Below are 21,175 nucleotides of genomic sequence, written 5' to 3'. Positions count from 1 at the left end.
TGCCACTTAGCTACAGCCCCAGCCCCTGCATTTTTTTTAAATATTTATTTTTTAATTGTAGTTGGATACAATAACTTTATTTTATTTATTTATTTTTATGTGGTGCTGAGGATCAAACCCAGGGCTTCCCATGTGCTAGGGGAGCGCTTTAACACTGAGCCACAACCCTAGACCTATACTGTTGTTTTTTAGAATTGTTACACATTATATTTTGCTGCTTGTTCAATAGAGTAAAAGCAGAGTGCTGAAAGTTTCACATAGCTAAGTAATTTATTTAAAAAGACATAGGTGAGGGGCCTCATTTTGTTAAGTTGGCCTCAAACTTCTGAGCCTCCTACCTCAGTCACCACCTTCTGCCCCTCAGAAGCTAGGACTACAGGCATGCCCCACCACGCCCAGCTATAAACAGTACTAAGAATTATTTGCATCTACATGGTACGTTATATTCTTCTAAACAATTTCACCTTGGCTCATCACAAATGCAAGAGTTGTGGGGTTGTGGCTCAGTGATAGAGCGCTTGCCTTGCACACATGAGGCACTGGGTTCGAATCTCAGCACCACATATAAGTAAAAAAAAGGTCTATCAACAACTAAAAATATAATTTAAAAAAAAAGGAAAAAGAGGCACATCTAAACCTATCAGGAATCAGATTACTTATGTACCATAATAATCTGAAAAAAGACATTAAGAAAAACAAGAAAAAGATACAACCTACAACCATCCAGTATCAATGCTAAATAAATACATTTCTGTGGGAGACCAACCTTACACGTGACTGGGTTACACTCCCCGGCCAGGTGCTGAGGTGCTCAGTGGCAGAAATGTGGCAGAGCTTTCCCCACCCTTCTTGGGTCCGAAGGTAGGTGTCTTGCTACAGCCCCATGGGTGAAGCTATGCTCACTTGTTCCTTTGTAATATAACCCCTTGCCCTGTTTAGGATAGAATCTTCCATGGAAGTGCCTTGTGTGTGTCCCCTTCTCTTACTGTGCCCTTGGATGTGGTCTACCCAGGTGTCAGTCAACCTGCTGACAGTGGACATCATGAAGATAGACTCAGCCCTCTGAAACCTGACCCCTTGCCTCATTTGAATAGCTTCTCCTCAATAAAAGGGGTCAGTGTGTGCTCTCGCTCGCTCTCTCTTTCTGCGGACGCTTAGGTCAGAGGAGCCGTCACAGCGACCCCAAAGAAAAAGGTATTTGTGTCTCTTGTGTGGTTATTTCATGCAGCCCAGTTAGCCCAGTTTAACTGGAGTGACCCCTGAGCCTTTTAGTCTTGAGAACAGAGAAACCCAGCACATTTCGGGGGAGGGTGTGTTTCTGCAGTACTAGGGACTAAACCTTGAGCCTTATGTGCACCAAGCAACTGCTCTACCACTGAGCTATGCCCTTAAACCAAGAAATCTAAATTTTAAGTAAAATTAAATCAAAGTGAAAAAATTCAATCCAACTTGTTCTAAATCTGGTTCACAATATTTTACTCTGCCAGACAGACGTCATGATAGCTCAAAAGCTGGTCTGCTAAAGACAGACGGTGTGGGAGCAAGGCCAGCATTTTAGAGCTCTGACTTTCTGCTTTAAGACAAGACCCAGCTGCCTCCCCAGGAGGGTATAAACCTACAGCTATAGCCAAGGTACCTCAAACCAAAATAAACTTGGAAAAAGTCCTAATAATAGCTTGTATACTACAAGACTTAAGTAAACCACTTTTAGCCAACCATCTAATTAAGTTACCATTTTTTGTTACTCACATCTTGAAACATTTTGTTTTCTTGTTTTAGTCTTGCTTCTTTATCATCTGAAAGTTTGTAAGCATTCTCAAATGCTTCTTCTAAATCCTGCAGCCTAGATTTTAGTCGAATGATGGTATTGTCTTTTTCTTTATTGCTTGTTCTCATTTCTTCAATTCGTTCCTGCAAAATTTTGGAGGCACTGTTGGCTGCACTAAAGCGTTCTCTCAAATCATTCTACAAAGTAAAGACCAAGATAAATTATTTTAAATGAAAAAATAGATGTTTCAATAGCAGCTAGAAATTAATGCCCATGCATTAAAATATAAAAAATTCAAAACATACAAATGGAAATTAAAAAATAGTATTTTTCATACCCTGAGATGAAGAGACCAGAAAGTATTACTCTACTAGAATAGCTTCATGAAGTTATCACAAGTTAAAACAGAAAGCTACTGTCTGAGGTTAAGGACTCACTAAGATAGCAGTGCCTCTAGATCACCTCAATGACAAAACTGTCACAGCCACAAGAGAGATCATTCTGTACATATAGCTGGAATATGTTGCCCAGCCTTAATACTTGGGGGAAGGATTTCTTACTCCACTGTCACAACGTGAAAACAGAAAACTCAAAATGCATTTAATATGTTAATATTCATTCAACAATTATTTCTGGAATACCCACTATGTGCCAGGCAGCAGAGCACTATAAATGTAAGATTAAAGCTGGATGTGATGGCATATGCCTGTAGTCCTGGCTACTTAGGAGGCTGAGGCAGGAGGATCACCTGAGCCCAGGAATTTGAGACAAGCCTAAAGCAACACTGAGAGATCCCAACTCAAAACAAGATTATAGAGAAACAAAATAATGCCTAACTTTGTCAAGCTTACACTCAAGGAGACAAAAATAACTGGGAAAACAGAACAAAACAACAACAAAAAACCATCAAAGACAGAAACAAGCTGGGTGCAGTGACGCATGCCTGTAATCCCAGCAGCCTGGTAGGCTAAGAGAGGAGGATCTTGAATTCAAAGCCAGCCTCAGCAACTTAGTGAGCCCTTAAGCAACTCAGTGAGACCCTGTTTCTAAATAAATTATATAAAAGGTCTAGAGATATGGCTCAGTGGTTAAGCGCCCCTGGGTTCAATTCCTGGTACCAAACAATAACAAAAACAAAAAAAAAAGAAACAACATACAGAACAAAATGCACATTTTTTTTTTTTAAAATGTTTCCAGGGAATGAACCCATGGGGCTTAACCACTGAGCCACATCCCCAGCTTTTTTTTTTTTTTAATTTAAAAACACAGTCTCAATAAATTGCTTAGGGCTGTGCTGTTACTGAGGTTAGCTTTGAACTTGCGATCCTCCTGCTTCAGCCTCTGAGCCGCTGGGATTACACTGCTCAGTTTCACACAAATTTTGTTTATAAGCTAATATACAAAAGAATAAAATTTGGTAATACAGGAGAACAGAATGTAATTTAAGAGTAAAGTTTATGCACTTCAAATTACATATTCAAAAAAAAACCAAAACTAAAAATACGCACATAAACTCTTGTCCACAGGACTGCGTGTGTAGCCCAGTGATAAGGTATATGTTTAGCATACTCAAAGCCTTGGATTCAATCTTTCATCTCCAGCACACATACACACATACACATCACACACACAAATCCTGAACACAAACATTCATAGCAATTTCACTCATAACCAGCCAAAAGGGGGAAAGAATCTAAATATCAGTCACATGATGAATGAATGAACAAAATGTGATGCATTGATATAATGGAATATTAATCAACTATAAAAAGGAATAAAGTCCTGATACATGCTACAACCTGGATGAGCCTAAGTCAAAGAAGCCAGACACAAAAGTCTATGATGCACTCACATTAGTGTTCAGAACAGGCAAGTCACAGAGCAGAGCAGCTGTGGCCAGGGACTGAGGAGAGCACTGGGGGCAATGGCTAAGGATGTTCTATAATGGATTGTGGTGATGGTTCTACAATTCTGAATATATTAAACCACTGAACTGCACATTTCGAAAGAATGAGTTCTATGGTATGCAACTTACATCCCAATTAAGAAATAAGCTTTAGGGCTGGGGATATAGCTCAGTTGGTAGAGTGCTTGCCTCACATGTACAAGGCCCTGGATTCAAGCCCCAGCACCAAAAAAAAAAGAGGAATTTTAAAGGGTAAAGTAGAACTCAAAATGCAAACTTAATAAGTTTTGTTTTTTTTGTACTGGAAAATGAACCCAGGGACACTTGACCACTGATCCACATTGCCAGCCCTTTTTTGCATCTTTTTTAGAGACAGGGACTCACTGAGTTACTTAGGGCCTCACTAAGTTGTTAAGACTGGCTTCAAATTCATGATCCTCCTCTCTCAGATTCCCAAGCTGCTGGGAATACAGGCATGTGCCACTGCTCAGCTCATAAGTGATTCTTAACGAAAAGATACAGGTAAGCAGGGTTATCATAAAACTAATCATATGTCTCTGGAGTTCAGTTAATAACTAGTTTTTTTTTTTTTTTAACATTAAGCCCTAGAACAAACATGAGAAAAAAATAATACTTACCACTTCTATTTCCAACATGTTATTCTTACTTTCAAGCATTCTCACATGACCAGTAGCTTCATTCAAAGCACTATCTAACTGGCCACATCTAAAAAACATAAAAGTTTAGTTTCAATTACAAAATAAAAACATTTCCCTTAAAATGTATTATATAAACCTAATCCATATATGTAATATAAGACAAATTCTCAAATGTTAGCTGAGATCCAGGATGCCACCATAGTAAAATATATCCCAAAGACTCTGAAGATGGTCTAGTATCTGGAGAAAATAACAGGCTAAAATAACAATAGGACCTATAATCCCAGAAGCTCAAAAGACTAAAGCAGGAGGATTGGGAGTTCAAAGCCAGCCTCAGCAAAAGTGAGGCACTAAGTAACTCAGTGAGACCCTGTCTCTAAATAAAATACAAAATAGGGCTGGGGATGTGGCTCAGTGGTGAGTGCCCCTGAGTTAAATTCCTGTACACCCCCACAAATAGGAAAAGATTCCTAAAAATATATGCAACGAGGATGAGGAGTAGGTCAGTGGTAGAGCACATGCTTAGCAAGCATGAAGCCCAGGTTCAGTCCCAGCACACACACAAAAAAAGAGAGTACAAAGCAAGGTACAAACAGGTATTTATACACCTGTATTCACAGCAGCTCTATTCACAGCATTCTTTAATAGATAAGCAGCTAAACAAACATGGTACTTCATACAATGGATTATTGAATGTGAAAAAGGAAGGAAACTAACACATGCTATAACACGGTGAACCTTGAAAAGATCATGCCAAGTGAAATAAGTCAGGATCAAGATGACAAATGCTGCATGATTCCAGTTATGTGAGTAATCAAATTCAAAGAAAGAAAGCAGAATGATGGTTGCCAGGGATTGGGGGAAACAGGTAACAGGGAGTGACTGTTTAAAGAGTTTGAGTTTTGCAAAATGAAAATAGTTCTGGAGATAGATGATGATGATGGTTGTACAATGATGCAAAGACACTTAGGCCACTGAATTGTTCACTTCAAAATGGTGAATTTTGTTATGTATGATTTAGTGTTTAAAATTTAAAAAGAAAGAAAGCTTCACAAGCCAGGCACGGTGGCACGTGCCTGTAATTCCAGCAACTCGGGAGGCTGAGGCAGGAGGACAGCAAAGTTCTAAATGAGCCTTAAAAATGTAGTGAGGCCCTAGGGCTGGGGATGTGGCTCAAGTGGTAGCGCGCTCACCTGGCATTCGCAGGGCTCTGGGTTCGATCCTCAGCACCACATAAAAATAAAATAAAGATGTTGTGTCCACCGAAACTAAAAAATAAATATTAAAAAATCATCTTTAAAAAAAATGTAGTGAGGCCCTAAGCAACTTGGCAAGACCCTGTCTCAAAATAAAAAATAAAAAGGACTAAAGATGTGGATCATTAGTGGAGCATCCCTGAGATAAATCCCCAGCAGAAAAGAGAAGGGGCAGGGGGAAAGGAAGGAAGGAAGAAGGAAAGAAGGAAGAAATAGCTTGACTTGAGTTGTGAAAAAAAAATGTGTACATATATACGTGTGTGCGCGCATGCGCGCACGTGCATTATAATTTCTGGAAGGATATGAAAGATTAAATACAGTACGCTGAGACCAAGGATTGGAGTAGGAAAGCTGACCTTCTTTTTTTTTTTCTTTGTTTCTGGGGATTAAACCCAGGAGTGCTTTACTACTGAGCGGCATCCCCAGACAGTATCTCACTTAATTGTTGCAGCTGGCCTCCAACTTGATTTCCTCCTTCTCAGCCTCCAGAGTTTCTGGGAGATTACAGGCATGTGACACTGTACCCAGTGAGGTTATTACACTTATTACATTCTTGTGTACTATTTCAAACTTAGTATGAATTTTTTTTAAAGACTTCCTTTGTAAATTATAGAACCTCAAAATAACAAAATATATAGAATTCAGTCACCATTTTGATTTAGTGTTCAATGATATACTGGGAATAAAAGTCTTATTTTTATTACTGATTATATACCAGGTCTATGTTAAACATATTACATTTATTCTCACAATCTTATGAGTTATGATGATCAACAGTACCATTTTACAGATGAGATAACAAAGACAGAAAATTGGGTTCCTAGGAGCTGAGATTGTGGCTCAGCGGTGGAGGGCTTGCCTAGCACATTCAAGGAGCTGGGTTCGGAACTCAGCACCACATGAAAATAAATAAATAAAATAAAGGTATCGTGTCCAACTACAACTAAAAAAAAAAATTTTTTTTTTTTTTTTTTTTTTTTTAAAGAAAATTGGGTTCCTAGATTAAAGGTCCCATGGGGGTAAGGGGCCTCACTGAACCTTTTGTTTTTTTGCAGTGTTCAGGATGGAACTCAGGGCCTTATGCATTCAAAGAACATGCTCTACCACTGAGCTACATTCCCAGCCCTTTCGCTGAGATTCTAAAGCCAAATACTCAGGCTCTAGAGTTTATGCTTCTAACCACTTTGCATTAATACCCTTCAAAGATAAAATACTGAAAAAACTGGTCTTTTTTAGTGGGTTGGGAGGTCTGGTTGGAGATTGAACCCAGAGTCTTGCACATGCCTGGCAGGTGCTCTATCATTCAGGTATATCCCACCCCGGAATAAGACTGCTCTTGTAAGAAAGACCACTTAGATAGTCAAGTGCATATTAACTGCATTCTACTGTTTTTATTACCACACTGACTCTGCCATGCTAGAGAACATTGTCCCCAGGGTTGCAACTGTGACATAATATCTGGTATCATAGCTGGCTTGCAATATATAACCCTGTTTACAGAACCAGTGCATTTCTCCAATTTGCAATTTTCAGTTTGAAAAAAGTTGGGGTGGCTGGGCACAGGTAGCGCACACCTGTAGTTCCAGAGGCTTGGGTGCTGAGGCAGGAAGATTGCAATTTCAAATTCAGCCGCAGCAACTGTGAGATGCTAAGCAACTCAGCGAAACCCTATCTCTAAAAAAAATACAAAACAGGGCTGGGGATGTGGCTCAGTGGTTGAGTGCCCCTGAGTTCAATCCCAAGTACCAAAAAAAAAAAAATTATTTAGGAAACGTATCTGTTAAAATTTTGAATCCAAAGTACATGTTTTCAGAAGGTTTATTATCACAATATAGATTGTACTTATGTAGAGGCAATACATCCAAATTGGAAAAACACTAACTTCATAGTTAATGTAAGTTTTACCTGTCTACAAGAATTTGATTGGTTTTCTTCCACTCTTCAACTGCAGAAATTTCTTTTGCCTCCAGCTTCTGTTTCAAACTATTTATTTCTGACTCATAATAAGTTCGAAGATCAGCTATGTGCCGAGCATGCTTCTCCTTCAGATTCTGCCTAATCCTGCTGGTGAGAGTGAAGCACATGACTGAGAAAGCACATCCCTCCTCTCCTTCCCACAGGAGAAACCAAGAGCATACTCATTCTCATGGGCAAAGTGCAGTCTATTTCCTGTGCACACCCCAAGGAAACAAGCAGATGCTCCGTGTGCTCAGCATCCTCTAGACATAAAGATATAAAAATACACAATAGGCCTGTAATCCCAGCAGCTCAGAAGTTTGAGGCAGGAGGATCACAAGTTCAAAGCCAGCTTCAGCAAAAGCAAGGCATTACGCAACTCAGTGAGACCCTGTTTCTAAATTTAAAAAGTACAAAATAGGGCTGGGGATATGGCTCAGTGGTCGAGTGCCCCTGAGTTCAACCCCCCGTTTACTGGCTATGTCAGCAGTTGTCTCTAATCCCCCAAAAGCTGACAATAAAGTGAAAAAGACAGATTACTTAATTTTTAGATGCTTTATCTTAAAAATGCTATATCTTTAAATCTTTATACATTACTAAGGTTCAATAAAAATAATTCTCAGGGCTGGGGTTGTGGCTCAGCAGTAGAGCGCTCACGTACCACATGTGAGGTGCTGGGTTCGATCCTCAGCACCACATAAAAATAAATAAATAAAATAAAGGTATTGTGCCCACCTACAACTAAAAAACAATATTTAAAAAAAAATCATTCTCATCATTCAATCAGACATCACAGAAAATCTGTTAACATTACAAGCCGTCACCGAAATACATACTTAGACAATATCACGGGATCTTCCAGGGAAGTCAATGAAATGCATTCTGGGACACTGTTGGCTGCATCTGGAAGCTGGGCCTGACTGACCGAGGCTGACGCTACCATGACAGTGTTCTCTTCATCTACAGTGTTGACTGAGATATTGTTACTAGTCATAGTGTACACTGAAGGAAATGTGGAACTGGTCCTACTTTCACTTTGGAATGCATGATTCTTCCAAGAGTCCATTGATGAGGCTTTTGCATTTGAAGGATATTTTGGAAATCTGGATAACTGAGAAGTGATATTGCTTGCTTGTGAAAATGAGTCGATGTCAGAGTGACTAGATACACTTGGTTCCAGAACAGAGTCTGGTGAAAAGGATATTCTGTCATCAAGAGCATTCAAAAAGCCATGTGGTTGAATCCCCGAAGTCTGCTGATTTGGCTTCATATGCAACGTCGGATCTAGAGTAAGGACCTAGAAATAAGACAGACAACCAGAAGTTTCCCTTGGCACACTCAGGCGTTTTGCTTGCCTTCAGTGAGTAGGCTTTACACCTCCTGGGGACAAGGAAGCTCACGGTAAGAGTCAGCGTCAGAAGCATCTTTCATTTCCACTCAGCAGTGACAGCTCTACCTCTGGAAGATGGTTTGGGTTGGAAGCAGAAGTGAGATTCCTCTCAGGTAACTGCTTGTTTTCCCTTTGCTTTTTATGATAAATATCCTTCAGTGATCGGAGCTTCATCTCATTACTAGTATTAGACTTAAAGATATGAAACAAAATTATTTAACTGGTATCATCAACAATGAAAAAAATTTACTGACATCAAGATAAGAACCATAAAAATTTTTTGAAAGACTTTTAAATAAATTGAAAATCTAGACAGTCAGATTAAGAATACAAGTTTGGAAGCTGAATTTCCTATGTTAAGTTGTCTTCAGAATGAAAAAACTTCATATCTCCTAAAAGTGAGTACCAAGAGGACAATTTGAACCTAAATTATTTAGCAGCCTATGAATACTTCCAAAGAATATGACCCCTTGGTAATTCCTATTACAATCTGGATTCTGAATGTCCCCAGAGGCTCATGTGTTGAAGGATGATCCCCAGCTGACAGAGCTACTGGGAGGTGAGGCCTGGTAGAAAGAAGTCAGGTTGGGGGTGGGCCCTTTTAAGGAGATGTTGGGACCCTGGACCTTTCCTTTTCCTCTGTGCCCCTTGGCATCCAAGGCGGGCAGTACTCTCTGCCACAAGCTCCTGCCATGACATACAACCTTACCACAGGCCCCAAAGCAACACAGCCAAGCAATCACAAACAAACCTCTGAAAGCAAGAGCCAAAAAAACCCTTTCCTCCCTTAAGTTGATTATCTTACTTATTTTATTACAGCAATGCAAAGCTGACTCCAACACCCCTCCCACTTAAAAAAGAACCAAGTTTTCAGGTAAGGAAAAAAACCTCACAATGAATGACTGAAGCAGGACAAGAAAACTTCTGGCCAAACTGATTTCAGGTGACATGGGGACAAGTTTACAGAGACAGAATTCCTCATCTACTTGGTAATATTTATTATTTTTTTTAAAGAATTGGCAGATAATAAAAAAATAAAGAAGGGCTGGGATTGTGGCTCAGTGACAGAGCGATTGTCTTGTACATATAAGGCCCTGGGTTCGATCCTCAGCACCACACATAAATAAATAAATAAAGGTATTGTGTCCATCTACAACTAAAAAAAAAAATAAAATAAAGAAAATAAATTAATCAATAAAAATAAACTTCTTTAATCATTAAAATAAGACTCAATACTAAAGCTTAAAATCATTCTCAAGCATTCTGAGGACCATCCTCAGCAAATTAGTGAGACCCTATTTCAAAATAAAAACAATTGGGGATATGGCTCAAGGACTTTGCTATGCTGTAAATGTCACAGAATTACTATAAAGCTTTAAATAGTAAATCTTTAGGGTTGTATTATTTCAAGGTGTGACCCATAGGTTGTGACACAGGTACCAATTAAACCTGGGCCTCAAATTTAAACTGTGGACATTACCGCAAATGAAATTATAGATCCAACAAGAAATCTACTGATAGGATACTCATCATACAGCTTTGAGCTTATGTTTCATTTCCAGACCTCCAAAGCCTGCAGCATACCAGGAATCCTTTCTGTTTTTATGTTGCCCAGGATGGCCTCAAATTCCTGGGATTACCAATTCTCTACCTAACCTCCCAAGTAGGTGGGACCACAGGTCCCATCACACCTGGCTTACCATGAATTAATATTTTTTAATAAAACCTATAACCAGGGGCTGGGGCTGGGGCTCGGGCTCAGCAGTAGCACACTTGCCTGGCATGTGTGAGGCACTGGGTTTGATTCTCAGCACCACATATAAATACATAAATAAAATAAAGGTCTATCAACAACTTTAAATAAATAAAACCTATAACTAGCTTTTGAACAGGACAATTAATTATACTTTTTATGCATGCATTAAAGACATTAATCTGTTAAAAACTAAACCTTTACAATGTACAATTCCCATAATCCTGTTTTGGAATTCTACTCAGTGACCATAAGGCCCTTCACAAGTCCTGAAGTTCATGACAAGTAGCAGCACTCCAGCTATAGGCTGCAGCCTGAAGAGTCCCCGCCTGGTGGCCTGAGTGAGCAGCTGGCATTCACACTTAGAGCTCATGACAATAAGGTGCTATTTTCACTACTTTATGATATTCTTTTCTTTCATATTTTAATATCTCTGAAGTGAGAATGCCTCCGGTAATTAATGGCATCTTTCAATTGCTTTAAGTCAAATAACAGTTGTGACATAATGGTCACTGCCTACTCATAAGCAAATATCAAAACTTTTCAAATAGGTCTTAGCAGCTTAGAATAAAAATCTTGGAGACTACAGAGGAATTTCTGAGAGCCCTTATTTAAGGAAAAGGTTAACCACCCATGTTTAGCAATGATTTTTATAGGGGAGTCAAAAGCAAGCCATTACTATAGGTAAAACTCAGTACCATGGCCTTTTTTTAAAGAAATGTCGAACCACTGGGTGTGGTGGCACACACACCTATAATCTCAGCACCCTGGGAGGCTGAGGCAGGAGGATTAAAAGTTTAGGACCAGCCTCAGCAAATTAGTGAGATCCTGTCTCAAAATAGTTGAGGACACAGCTGCATGGTAAAGCATCCCTGGGTCTAATTCCCAGCACCAGAAGGAAAAAAAAAAAAAAAGAGAATTGTTCAATCACCATTTCAATCATTGAATCACTGTTGGTGGTGGAAAGATATGTAGAAAAACATGGAAACCAACACTGAATTGAAAAGAAAAGCGTTATTTTGAGACAGGGTCTCACTAGTTTATCCCACCTCCCCCAAATTCATTTAACTCTTGTGTTCATCTGTCTCTGTTTCTTCCCTGAAGTTTGGGATATTAGTTCCAGTCACTTTCTGAGTCTGATACTTACAAATACCTTGATGTCCCCACTACCCGGTCTGTTCCTACATGTCACTATTTTTTTTACCTCACCATTGGCTTCTTAGATTCTCTCTCCTTTCCCAGTCTACTGTCTCTCATTACCTGATCAAAATACAGAAATAAAGTATGTACATCACACACACATCCAAGATGGTATTATTTATTTGGTTGTTCTGAAGTAAATAAAATGTTTACAGAAAGAAATATTATTTTCTTATTCAAAGAAAATAGAGCAAATTAATTTGCCCATAATTATGATACAAATGGATCAGTGGGAGATGTGACAGAATGGAAAATAAATATCAGAAGATCTTGGAAAAAGGGAAGTTGTTAATAGCTGAAGACAGGCATGAAAGCATTTCATTGAGTTTCACAACACTAACTGGCCATTTTTAATTCCATTTTAAAGTAAGCTTTCTAAAATCACACAGGCAATAAACGTCAGACACAATTCGTAAGCAAAGGAATATGAGTCTAATACAGAACTTACAACGGAGAACTTAACTACAGTCACAAAACACAAACACCCACGCACGTTCATTACCTGGTTCGGTGACACATCTGCCAAGGTGCAGGGTACAAACGTCTTCTCTAAAGATTGAGGCAGACAGCGATACATGTCCTTCTCCTCCAGCTTCCAATAGGTCAGTCCTGACATGACAAATGCACAGAACAGCAAGGAGTGAGGAGAGAGCAAAAGTGCTTTCTAAAATAACTAGTACTATGTAAGGAAGATGAAAAATAGCAAGGAACTAGCTTCTGGCTACCTGGGGAAAGCAAGCTGAATTTTTATAAAGAATCAAATAAATGCCTTACCATGTCAGAATCCTGACTTAATGATGCAAATATTAAAACAGATATTATTAAAAGCCAAATGAATTAGTGCAACTTAAAATACATTTTGCAGGGGTGGGTACCAGGGATTGAACTCAGGGGCACTCGACCACTGAGCCACATCCCCAGCCCTATTCTGTATTTTATTTAGAGACAGGATCTCGCTGAGTTGCTTAGGGCCTTGCACCACCGTGCCTGGCTTAAAATATATTTTATTTTTTAATTTATTTTAATTTTTTTTTTTAGTTGTTGATAGACCTTTATTTATTTTACATGGTGCTGAGAATTGAACCCAGTGCCTCACACATGCCAGGCAAGTGTGCTACCACTGAGCCATAGCCCCAGCCCTTAAAATACATTTTAAAACAGACAATGTCTTTTACTGTGCCAGGCTAGGAGGCAGAAGGAATGAAAAGTGAACAAGTGCAGGATACACAGGAGGTTGCAAGATGACAAGCACTCAGCGCAAAGTTTCATAATAGGATAAACGGCTCAAGGAGGAGGCAGGACTATTTTCATAGGGTGATCAGGGTTGGCTAGCTGAGAGGGTAGCGATTACTAGGTACGTGGCCATTTTCACCATTCGAGGAAGTCTCCCCACATGGAGAGAACACTTTCAACAGAGGAAGCAGCTGATGGGAAAGCCATGAAATGAGAACTTGGCTTGCGCTGGAGCAGGTGTGGAGGAAAGGAAGGACAAAGAGCTAGAAGGCTGGCTCCTGCTGGGCTTCCTGGATCTCTGTTATCCTGAGGAAACAGGGAACCACTGCAGGCCTCAGGGCAGAGGAGTCACATACCTAACATATCTTCTGAAAGGATCCCTTTGACCACTCTGCTGAGGACAGGTTGGAGGGTGATGGGGGGGAGCAAGGGCTGTTAGGAAGCTTGAAGAAATGGGGAGGGGAGGCCCTCCATGGGTGTCAGCAGGGAAGGAGGTGAAACCGGCTTAGATCCTGTGATACCTGTAAGGTAAAGCCAATCCATCCTCATAAATTAGATGTGGGAAATAAAGAAAAAGGAAAAAAAGGAAGGGAGCCCTAATATATAAAGATGAGAAGAGCTACCTAAACTTGTCAGCCACTCAGACCAGAATAGCTCACCAAGGATTGCACAAAATGGCTCACAGAGGCTCTGAATTTATTAATTCATTCTGGAGAAACTTAAAAAGGCTGAGATGATTTTTGCAGCCATTTGAAATTGTTGCAAAAGTACCTCATTCCTCTGTCCTTACAGACTTATTAATGCAAGCAAGAAAGTCATGGCTACCAGGGGATGCCACAACATGTGGCGCCTTCACACAAACCATACTCATACCCTATGTGCGGTATCTCCATGGAGTGGGAAATGCAGCCAGCTGCAAAAAAAACTAAACCAACAAACCAGAACCTTGCTGGCAAAAGGAAAAAAAAAAAAATCCAAAAATTAAAAAAGTTTTCCAGTGCTCGCTTCGGCAGCACATATACTAAAACTGGAACGATACAGAGAAGATTAGCATGGCCCCTGCGCAAGGATGACACGAAAATTCGTGAAGCGTTCCATATTTTTGAAGGTAAAGTCCTTCCTGGGGTGGATGCTCTCAGCAATGTTTAGTACTTTCCTGCCTTTTGGTTCCTGTGCACGGCCCCTAAGTCATCTTAGCATTTTTCACATCTCCATTTGGCATTAGCTAAAACCTCCCCCCACATCAAGATTCAGCTAGTGGCCAAGAGAGGTAGCACCAGGAACCCTTAAACAGTTGCACAGCATCTCAGCTCATCTTTACTGCACCCTGGATTTGCCTATATTCTTCAAGGTCTCATTTAAATTTCTTAGTGACTAAACCATTATGCATTCTAGAGTGCATCTATTTATATTTTGCCTGTTAAAACAAAGTGAGCTGTGTTAGCTTAGTTCTCTTTTTGAAGTAGCTTATTTTGATTAGCTTGTCACTTTTCACTACTCGGCATGGAAACAAGATGAAATTCCAGTTTTAGGGAGAAGCAATTGATGAACTATTAAATGATCAATAAACATGTCCATTGAAACTGGGGGAAAAAAAAAAAGAAAAAAGTTTTCCATACCTGTTCCTGAATCAGACATCCACGAGCTTGGATCTTCGTCTGGTTTAGAGAGGTAAAAAGCACGAGGGTGTGCAGCAGCAGCAGCAAAATCAGACTGCAAGTCAAGAAAGAAAACACCAGACCTCTAAAATCACTGCATACACACCACTGACCCAATGAGTGACCACCAGCGCCACACCAGGTAAAGACCTACAGCGTGTCCATGAGGAAGAAGGTCCTGCTTTCCCTAGTTATAAAAGCACAAAGCAAGAGGACCAACAGTGAAGGACTTTCCTGCCCCTGTGTAATTTATGAGTTCATTCTGGTTCTCTGTGAAACTACAAAGAGAAAACTTGAGTCTAATGAGTTCAGAACAAAAATGTATTTATCATTTGCTGTCTACTTCCAAAAGAAATTTGAGGTGCCTGAAATTAAAGGATAAAAATGAATGTTTAAAAACCTTAACAGGGCTGGGGATGTGGCTCAAGCAGTAGCGTGCTTGTCTGGCATGCGCGGGGCGCTGGGTTCGATCCTCAGCACCACATAAAAATAAAATAAAAGATGTTGTGTCCACCGGAAAAAATAAAAAAAAATAAAAATAAAAACCTTAACAGTTTGTTTTGTTACAATTATAATAAATCAAATTAATTCGGAAGATCACATATCAATAATATGAACCTTAAATAGTAAAGTATTTCTTATACACAATTGGTTATTAGACACAAAAAAGGCAAAAAATGCTTATTATCATCCATTCTGATAAAAATATTAACTTATTTTTATTAAGTTAATATTTAACTTAATAAAAATATTAAGTTAAATTATTAACTTAATATTAAAAATTAATAACTTCTGTGGGTCAGAAGTATTAACTTCTCTTCACAATCTCTCTGATTGCCACATGAAATCTATTTCCAAACAGAGATATGTATCATAGATATTTCCATAGAACCTTTTTTTAGTTTTTATTTATTGATTGATTTATTTATATTGGGTGGGGGTACTGGGGGTTGAACACAGAGGTGCTTTATCATGGAATTACATCCCCAACCCTTTTTATTTTTGAGACAAGGTCTTGCTAAGTTGCTGAGGGTCTCACTAAATTGCTAAGACTGTCCTCAAACTTGCAATCCTCCTGCCTCAGCCTTCCAAATTGCTGGGCTTACAGGTGTGCGCCACCACACCTGGCCCCATGGAAGCTTTTCTTATCAGTTCCTCCATCATGAAAGTTTTCATTCCCGTTAAAAAGTTTTGGTTTTTTGTTTTTTTTAATTTTAACTTTTGGTAGTGCGGATTGAACCCAGGAGCACTGTACCACTGAGCTACACTCCAAGTCCTTTTTATTTTTTGAGACAAGGCCTCACTAAATTACTGAGGTTGGCTTCAAATTTGTGATCCTCTTGCCTCAGCCTCCCAAGTCACTGGGATTACAGGCATGTGCCACTGTGCCTGGAACTCCACCATTTTTATAAAGTGATAATGCTAGAATCTAAAAGTAAGCCTAAACTTGTCTCCAATACTTCTGGATAGTATTAATTAGGTAGAAATGCATCTTTCAATAGCTTCCACCTTGTAAATCCTAGTTTACTGACTCCTTGAGGTCACAGGAAAACAGATCTTATCCTTGACTCACAGAGGTTTTCAAATTTAAAATGTTGTGGCCAGGCGCCATGGAGCACACCTGTAATCCCAGCAGCTCAGGAGGCTGAGACAGGAGGATCACGAGTTCAAAGCCAGCCTAGCAAAAGTGCTAAGCAACTCAGTGAGACCCTGTCTCTAAATAAAATACAAATATAGGGCTGAGGATGTGGGTCAGTGGTTGAGTGCCACTGAGTTCAATCCCTGGTACAAAAAAAAAACCAGAAAAGAAAAATGAAACATGGTTTCCAGAGGTTGACATACTCCCTGGGCTAACCCCCCAGCAACTACAACAACTTTTCTACATGGGAAAATCCACCATGTAGGGAAAGAAAATCCATGGGAAAATCACCTCACTCACATTCTCTGACTCTGCCCAGCCCTCTTAAAAGTCTTTAAATTATATTTGCTTATGACCACTCATGCAGTCACTGCAGGAGCAACAGTAACTGAGGTGGCAACACTTTATCTCCAGGAGGAAGTTAATCACAGGAGCCTATAAAGCACCATTCAGCCTCTTTTTTTTTTCAAGAGACAAATTCCTCAATCTACTTCCTTTCTTAAAACTCTTACCTGGGGCTGTGGTTGTGGCTCCAGTGGTACAGCACTCCCCTAGCATGTGGAGGCCCTAGGTTTGATCCTCGCTTGGCACCACATAAAAATAAAGGTATTGTGTCCATCTACAACTAAAAAATAAATAAAATAAAAAAAAATAAACTCCTATCTGTTGGACCAGGAAAGGTGGCTGGAGAAGTCCAAATCTAACAATCCCAAGTAGAACACTTCTCCCCGCCGCACTGAAGCACAAGCTTCAGTGCACTGGATGGACACCATAGGCGCAGGGCTCCCTGCACACAGCAGCTTGCCCACAGCAGGCAGACAAGGCACCACTGAAGAAAACATGTCCTGCTCTGGAGGAAAATATAAGCATGGTGCAACAAAAAGCCCTTCTAAAACATAAACCCTCTGAGCTCAAGAAGCCAGTCCAAGCTGAGCACGAGGGTTTGCTAATCTGCTCAGCAAGTCAAGGGGCCCCTCTGGAGAAACACTCAGAAGTCCTACAGCCTGGGAAATGGGTGAGTCACTTCTATCCAAGACAAAGGACCAAGGAAACAAAGAACAACTTCAGCTCTAGAAAACACTTATTGCTAAACAATATACAATTTCAAGATGTACTTCAAAGCAGCTATTACTCAAAATAAATCAGCACTGTGCAAAAAGAAAATTAGATCAGAAGAGAATCTGACAAGCATTCCCCCTTTAGAATGAAACTGAAAACAGGGAAAGAGGATCAAGAGGAAAGTGCCCACTCTGTGAAGCCAGAATTATGCAGGAAGAATGCATTTCAAGTGTGCTGCCTCTGATTCACCAACCAGCACACCTCAAAATCATTCAAAGTTCAGAAATACAAAGAAACTTGATTTCCCCCAAATAATTCAATACCAAATATATCATTCACCTAAAAAAATGAAAAATTAAACATGCATAGGAGATGACCAAAGAAAAGGAAAAGACTCAGAGGGGACCATCACCTCTTGCCAGATTCTTGGCTGCCCTGCAGATGCCAGGGCAGAGATGCTGTCAGAAGGGCATTTCTGAGCAGCCGGCCAGGCAGCGGTAGCTGATGGGATTCACCCTTGACCTGAGGAGGAAAGCTAGGCTGGTCAGCCTTTCTCAAACTGTATTGCACATAGGAATCACCTGAGGAGCTTTTAAAACTCCTCAAACACAGGTTACCCCCCACACCAAGGCAGTCAGGACTCCTGGGCCTGGCAGCCGAGATAAGTACGTTTTTCCACCTCCTCAGGTGGTTCTAATGTGCAGTAAAGTTTGGGAACCACTGGACTACATCAAATACAGACTGAGATTCAATCACAAAACACAACAAAAAAACCCACCGAATCCACCAAATACATAACACAAAGGAGAAAAGTCTTGGGGCTGGGGGTGTTGCTCAGCAGTAAAGCAGGTATTTAGTACACTTGAGGCCATGAGGTCAATCCCCAGTACCAAAAAAAAAAAAAAAAAAATTTAGAGATGGAGTTTCAGTTTTGGCCTTACAAACAACAGAAGAAACTACATTAGAGAACATTCTCCGTTTTCCAACGTATGAAAAGAACAACATCAAAAAAGCGGTTTTTATCTGTCTCCAAACGTTTGCATGCTATCACACACACAAGGAAAGCCCATCCTTGACAGCATATGAGTCAAAAGAACAGAACTGCCCAGGAGGCACCAAAGGGCTTTTCTAAGTTACAAAAGCTTTTATGCTTCATGCAGCTGTATTCACCTTCACTTCCCTCCTCCTGAACACAAATCTGAAAAAGTTCAAAGAAGGATGATATTAGAAAGCCTAATATCACATGTTGAAAAGAGAAATAAGGGGTTTGGGGATGCAGCTCAGGGGTGGCATGCTTTCCTAGCACACATGAGGACCTGTGTTCAGTCCCCAGCATAAAAAATAAAGTACAAAAGAGAGAAATAAGTAGCGCCTTACTTATAAAGGCTGGGAATTATCTTCTTATGACTTCTTTAACAGATCTTTAGCCTTGGATGGTGAAAAGACTATATTTAAGACAATCAAGATTTAGCCAACAACCAACTTCTAAAGGTTATCAGGTTCCAGAAAGACTAGACTTTGCAATTTCAACATATTTTTTTTTTTTTTGAGAGAGAGAGAGAGAGAGAACTTCAACATTTATTTTTCATTTTTCAGCGGACACAACATCCCTGTTTGTATGTGGTGCTGAGAATCGAACCCAGGCTGCACGCATGCCAGGTGAGCGCGCCACCGCTTGAGCCACATCCCCAGCCCCACAATTTAAACATATTATACTAAGTAATGCTGTTCTACGATACTTGAGACCAACAAAGGCTATACCAAAGAACTGAAACTTGGCCAAGTGCAGTGGCACATGACTATAATCCCAACAGCTCGGGAGGCTGAAGCAGGAGGATTGAGAGTTACAGATATAGCTCAGTTGGTAGAGTGCTTGCCTCACATGCACAAGGCCCTGAGTTCAATCCCCAACTCCACACACACACACACACACACACAAAGAACAAAATAGGGCTAGGGATGTGTGGCTCAGTGGTTAAGTGCCCAGGAGTTGAATTCCTGGTATCCCACCCACCCTCCCCCGCCAAAAAAAAAAAAAAAAAAGTACCGAAACTTACTCCATGTCTGGAACTCTTTAATGAGCTGCTAAACTGGCATGGGGGCCACAATCAATTTAAACATTCAATCTCTTGTAATTTGGATTACAAATTCATAATTGTCCAAATTTCAATATCTTTATAAAGGCATCTTAAGGCTTCAATACATACAGTACTACTCCTTACAACTTAATAGTAATATGAATTATTTGAAGGGTTTTTCTGCTGTTTGTTTGGGGTGCTGGCGATCAAACTCAGGGCCTCAAATGTGCTAGGCAAGTACGCCATCACTGAGCTCCACTCACAGCCTTGAAGGGTTTTATTAAACCATTAAATGGGTTACTCTCAGGCTAAATGTAAACATTTGCAGTTCACAAAGAAAGAAGACCCTTACAAATGATCCATGCTTGTAGTATTTTATCCCTCATGAGCTAATTTCCAGGCTACAAAAGAAGCAATATTTACAGCAAATCATTATGTTCAATCTTTTGAAACAAAAGAAAAATTTGTAATTGAACAAATTAACAAGAAAGGGCAAAAAAAAATAATGACACCGAGAATTCGGCAAGCCCAAGAGCTCAGGCTGCCAGAGAAGGGACCAGCACCTACCTTCTCAGCGGGAGGTCTCTTGCTATGCTCACTCCCCTGCTTAGATTTTGAACATCCATCCTCTATATGGGCTCTCTTGGTTTGGTTCTGCTTCAGCTTTTGTGCCCATGATGTTATGGATTTACTATTAAAGAAGAGAAAGCCAAGATACTTTTTCTAGATACTGTCTTTCACATATAAGGGAAAACACAATAAATACTGCTTCAGTGGGAAATGCTTGGAGTTGTTTTTCTAGTAGGGGAAAGATGACGGGTTTTTAGTTATTCACCTAAATTTCTTTTTTCAATTTCTAATTACCAAAGGCAAAGAAAGCAAAGAGACTAACAGTGATTAACAATACATATAGTCCATGGTCATGGACAAGAACAAAAACCAAAACACACCCCCAAGCACTTCAAGTACTAAATATTATCTCTACTGTTAAAACACACTTATTAGGCCTGTGGCACATGCCTGTAATCCCAGCAGCTCAGGAGGCTGAGACAGGAGGATCGTGAGTTCAAAGCCAGCCTCAGCAAAAGCGAGGTGTTAAGCAACTTAGTGAGATACTGTCTCTAAATAAAATACAAAATAGGGCTGGGGATGTAGCTCAGTGGTCCAGTGCCTCTGAGTTCAATCCCCAGTACCACCCCCTCTCCCCCCAAAAAAGACAGGAGAATTACACTTTTGAGGACAGTGACTTAGTGAGACACTGTCTAAATTTAAAAAAAAAAAGGGGGGGGCGCGTGGCTGGAGATGTACTTCAGTTCCCAAGTTCATAAAAAAAGAAAGAAAAGGGCTGGGGATGTGGCTCAAGCGGTAGCACGCTCGCCTAGCATGCGTGCGGGCCCGGGTTCGATCCTCAGCACCACATACAAACAAAGATGTTGTGTCCGCCGAAAACTAAAAAATAAATATTAAAAAAGTTCTCTCTCTCTCTCTAAAAAAAAAAGAAAAAACACACTTATTACATATATGAAGACACGAATGGTGTGACTATACTTTGTGTACAACTAGAGAAATAAAAAATTGTTGGGCTGGGGATGTGGCTCAAGCGGTAGCACGCTCGCCTGG

General features: G+C 40.1%; 1 protein-coding gene and 1 non-coding gene across 11 annotated transcripts in view; one reads left to right on the top strand and one right to left on the bottom strand.

The window, feature by feature from the left end:
• Window positions 1–21,175, bottom strand: part of Mphosph9 (M-phase phosphoprotein 9) — a 52,938-nt gene that overhangs the window by 21,925 nt on the left and 9,838 nt on the right. For 5 of the 10 annotated variants that reach the window (XR_011708531.1, XM_071616200.1, XM_071616242.1 and 2 more), the window contains exons 6-13: window positions 20,123–20,246; window positions 14,741–14,834; window positions 12,391–12,497; window positions 8,382–8,842; window positions 7,495–7,653; window positions 5,527–5,601; window positions 4,313–4,400; window positions 1,750–1,965 (exon numbers count right to left, since the gene is read on the bottom strand). Coding sequence is in view for 9 of the 10 variants with exons in the window: in XM_071616200.1 (XP_071472301.1) it covers window positions 1,750–1,965; window positions 4,313–4,400; window positions 5,527–5,601; window positions 7,495–7,653; window positions 8,382–8,842; window positions 12,391–12,497; window positions 14,741–14,834; window positions 20,123–20,246 (1,324 nt within the window). In the remaining variant the exon portion in view is untranslated. Of the gene's footprint in view, window positions 1–1,749; window positions 1,966–4,312; window positions 4,401–5,526; window positions 5,602–7,494; window positions 7,654–8,381; window positions 8,843–9,001; window positions 9,128–12,390; window positions 12,498–14,740; window positions 14,835–20,122; window positions 20,247–21,175 lie in introns of all 10 variants that reach the window. The other 5 variants (XM_071616256.1, XM_071616211.1, XM_071616222.1 and 2 more) reach the window with 5 other exon arrangements.
• LOC114079926 (U6 spliceosomal RNA) lies at window positions 14,119–14,225 on the top strand. Its single transcript, XR_003580545.1, has one exon. It is a non-coding gene; the product is annotated as a U6 spliceosomal RNA (small nuclear RNA).

This window comes from Marmota flaviventris, chromosome 1, assembly GCF_047511675.1.
Source record: "Marmota flaviventris isolate mMarFla1 chromosome 1, mMarFla1.hap1, whole genome shotgun sequence".
In the NCBI taxonomy this organism is placed as follows: Eukaryota; Metazoa; Chordata; class Mammalia; order Rodentia; family Sciuridae; genus Marmota; species Marmota flaviventris.
The sequence above is the reverse complement of the archived record's forward strand: the minus strand, read 5'-3'. Positions and strand labels throughout refer to the sequence as shown.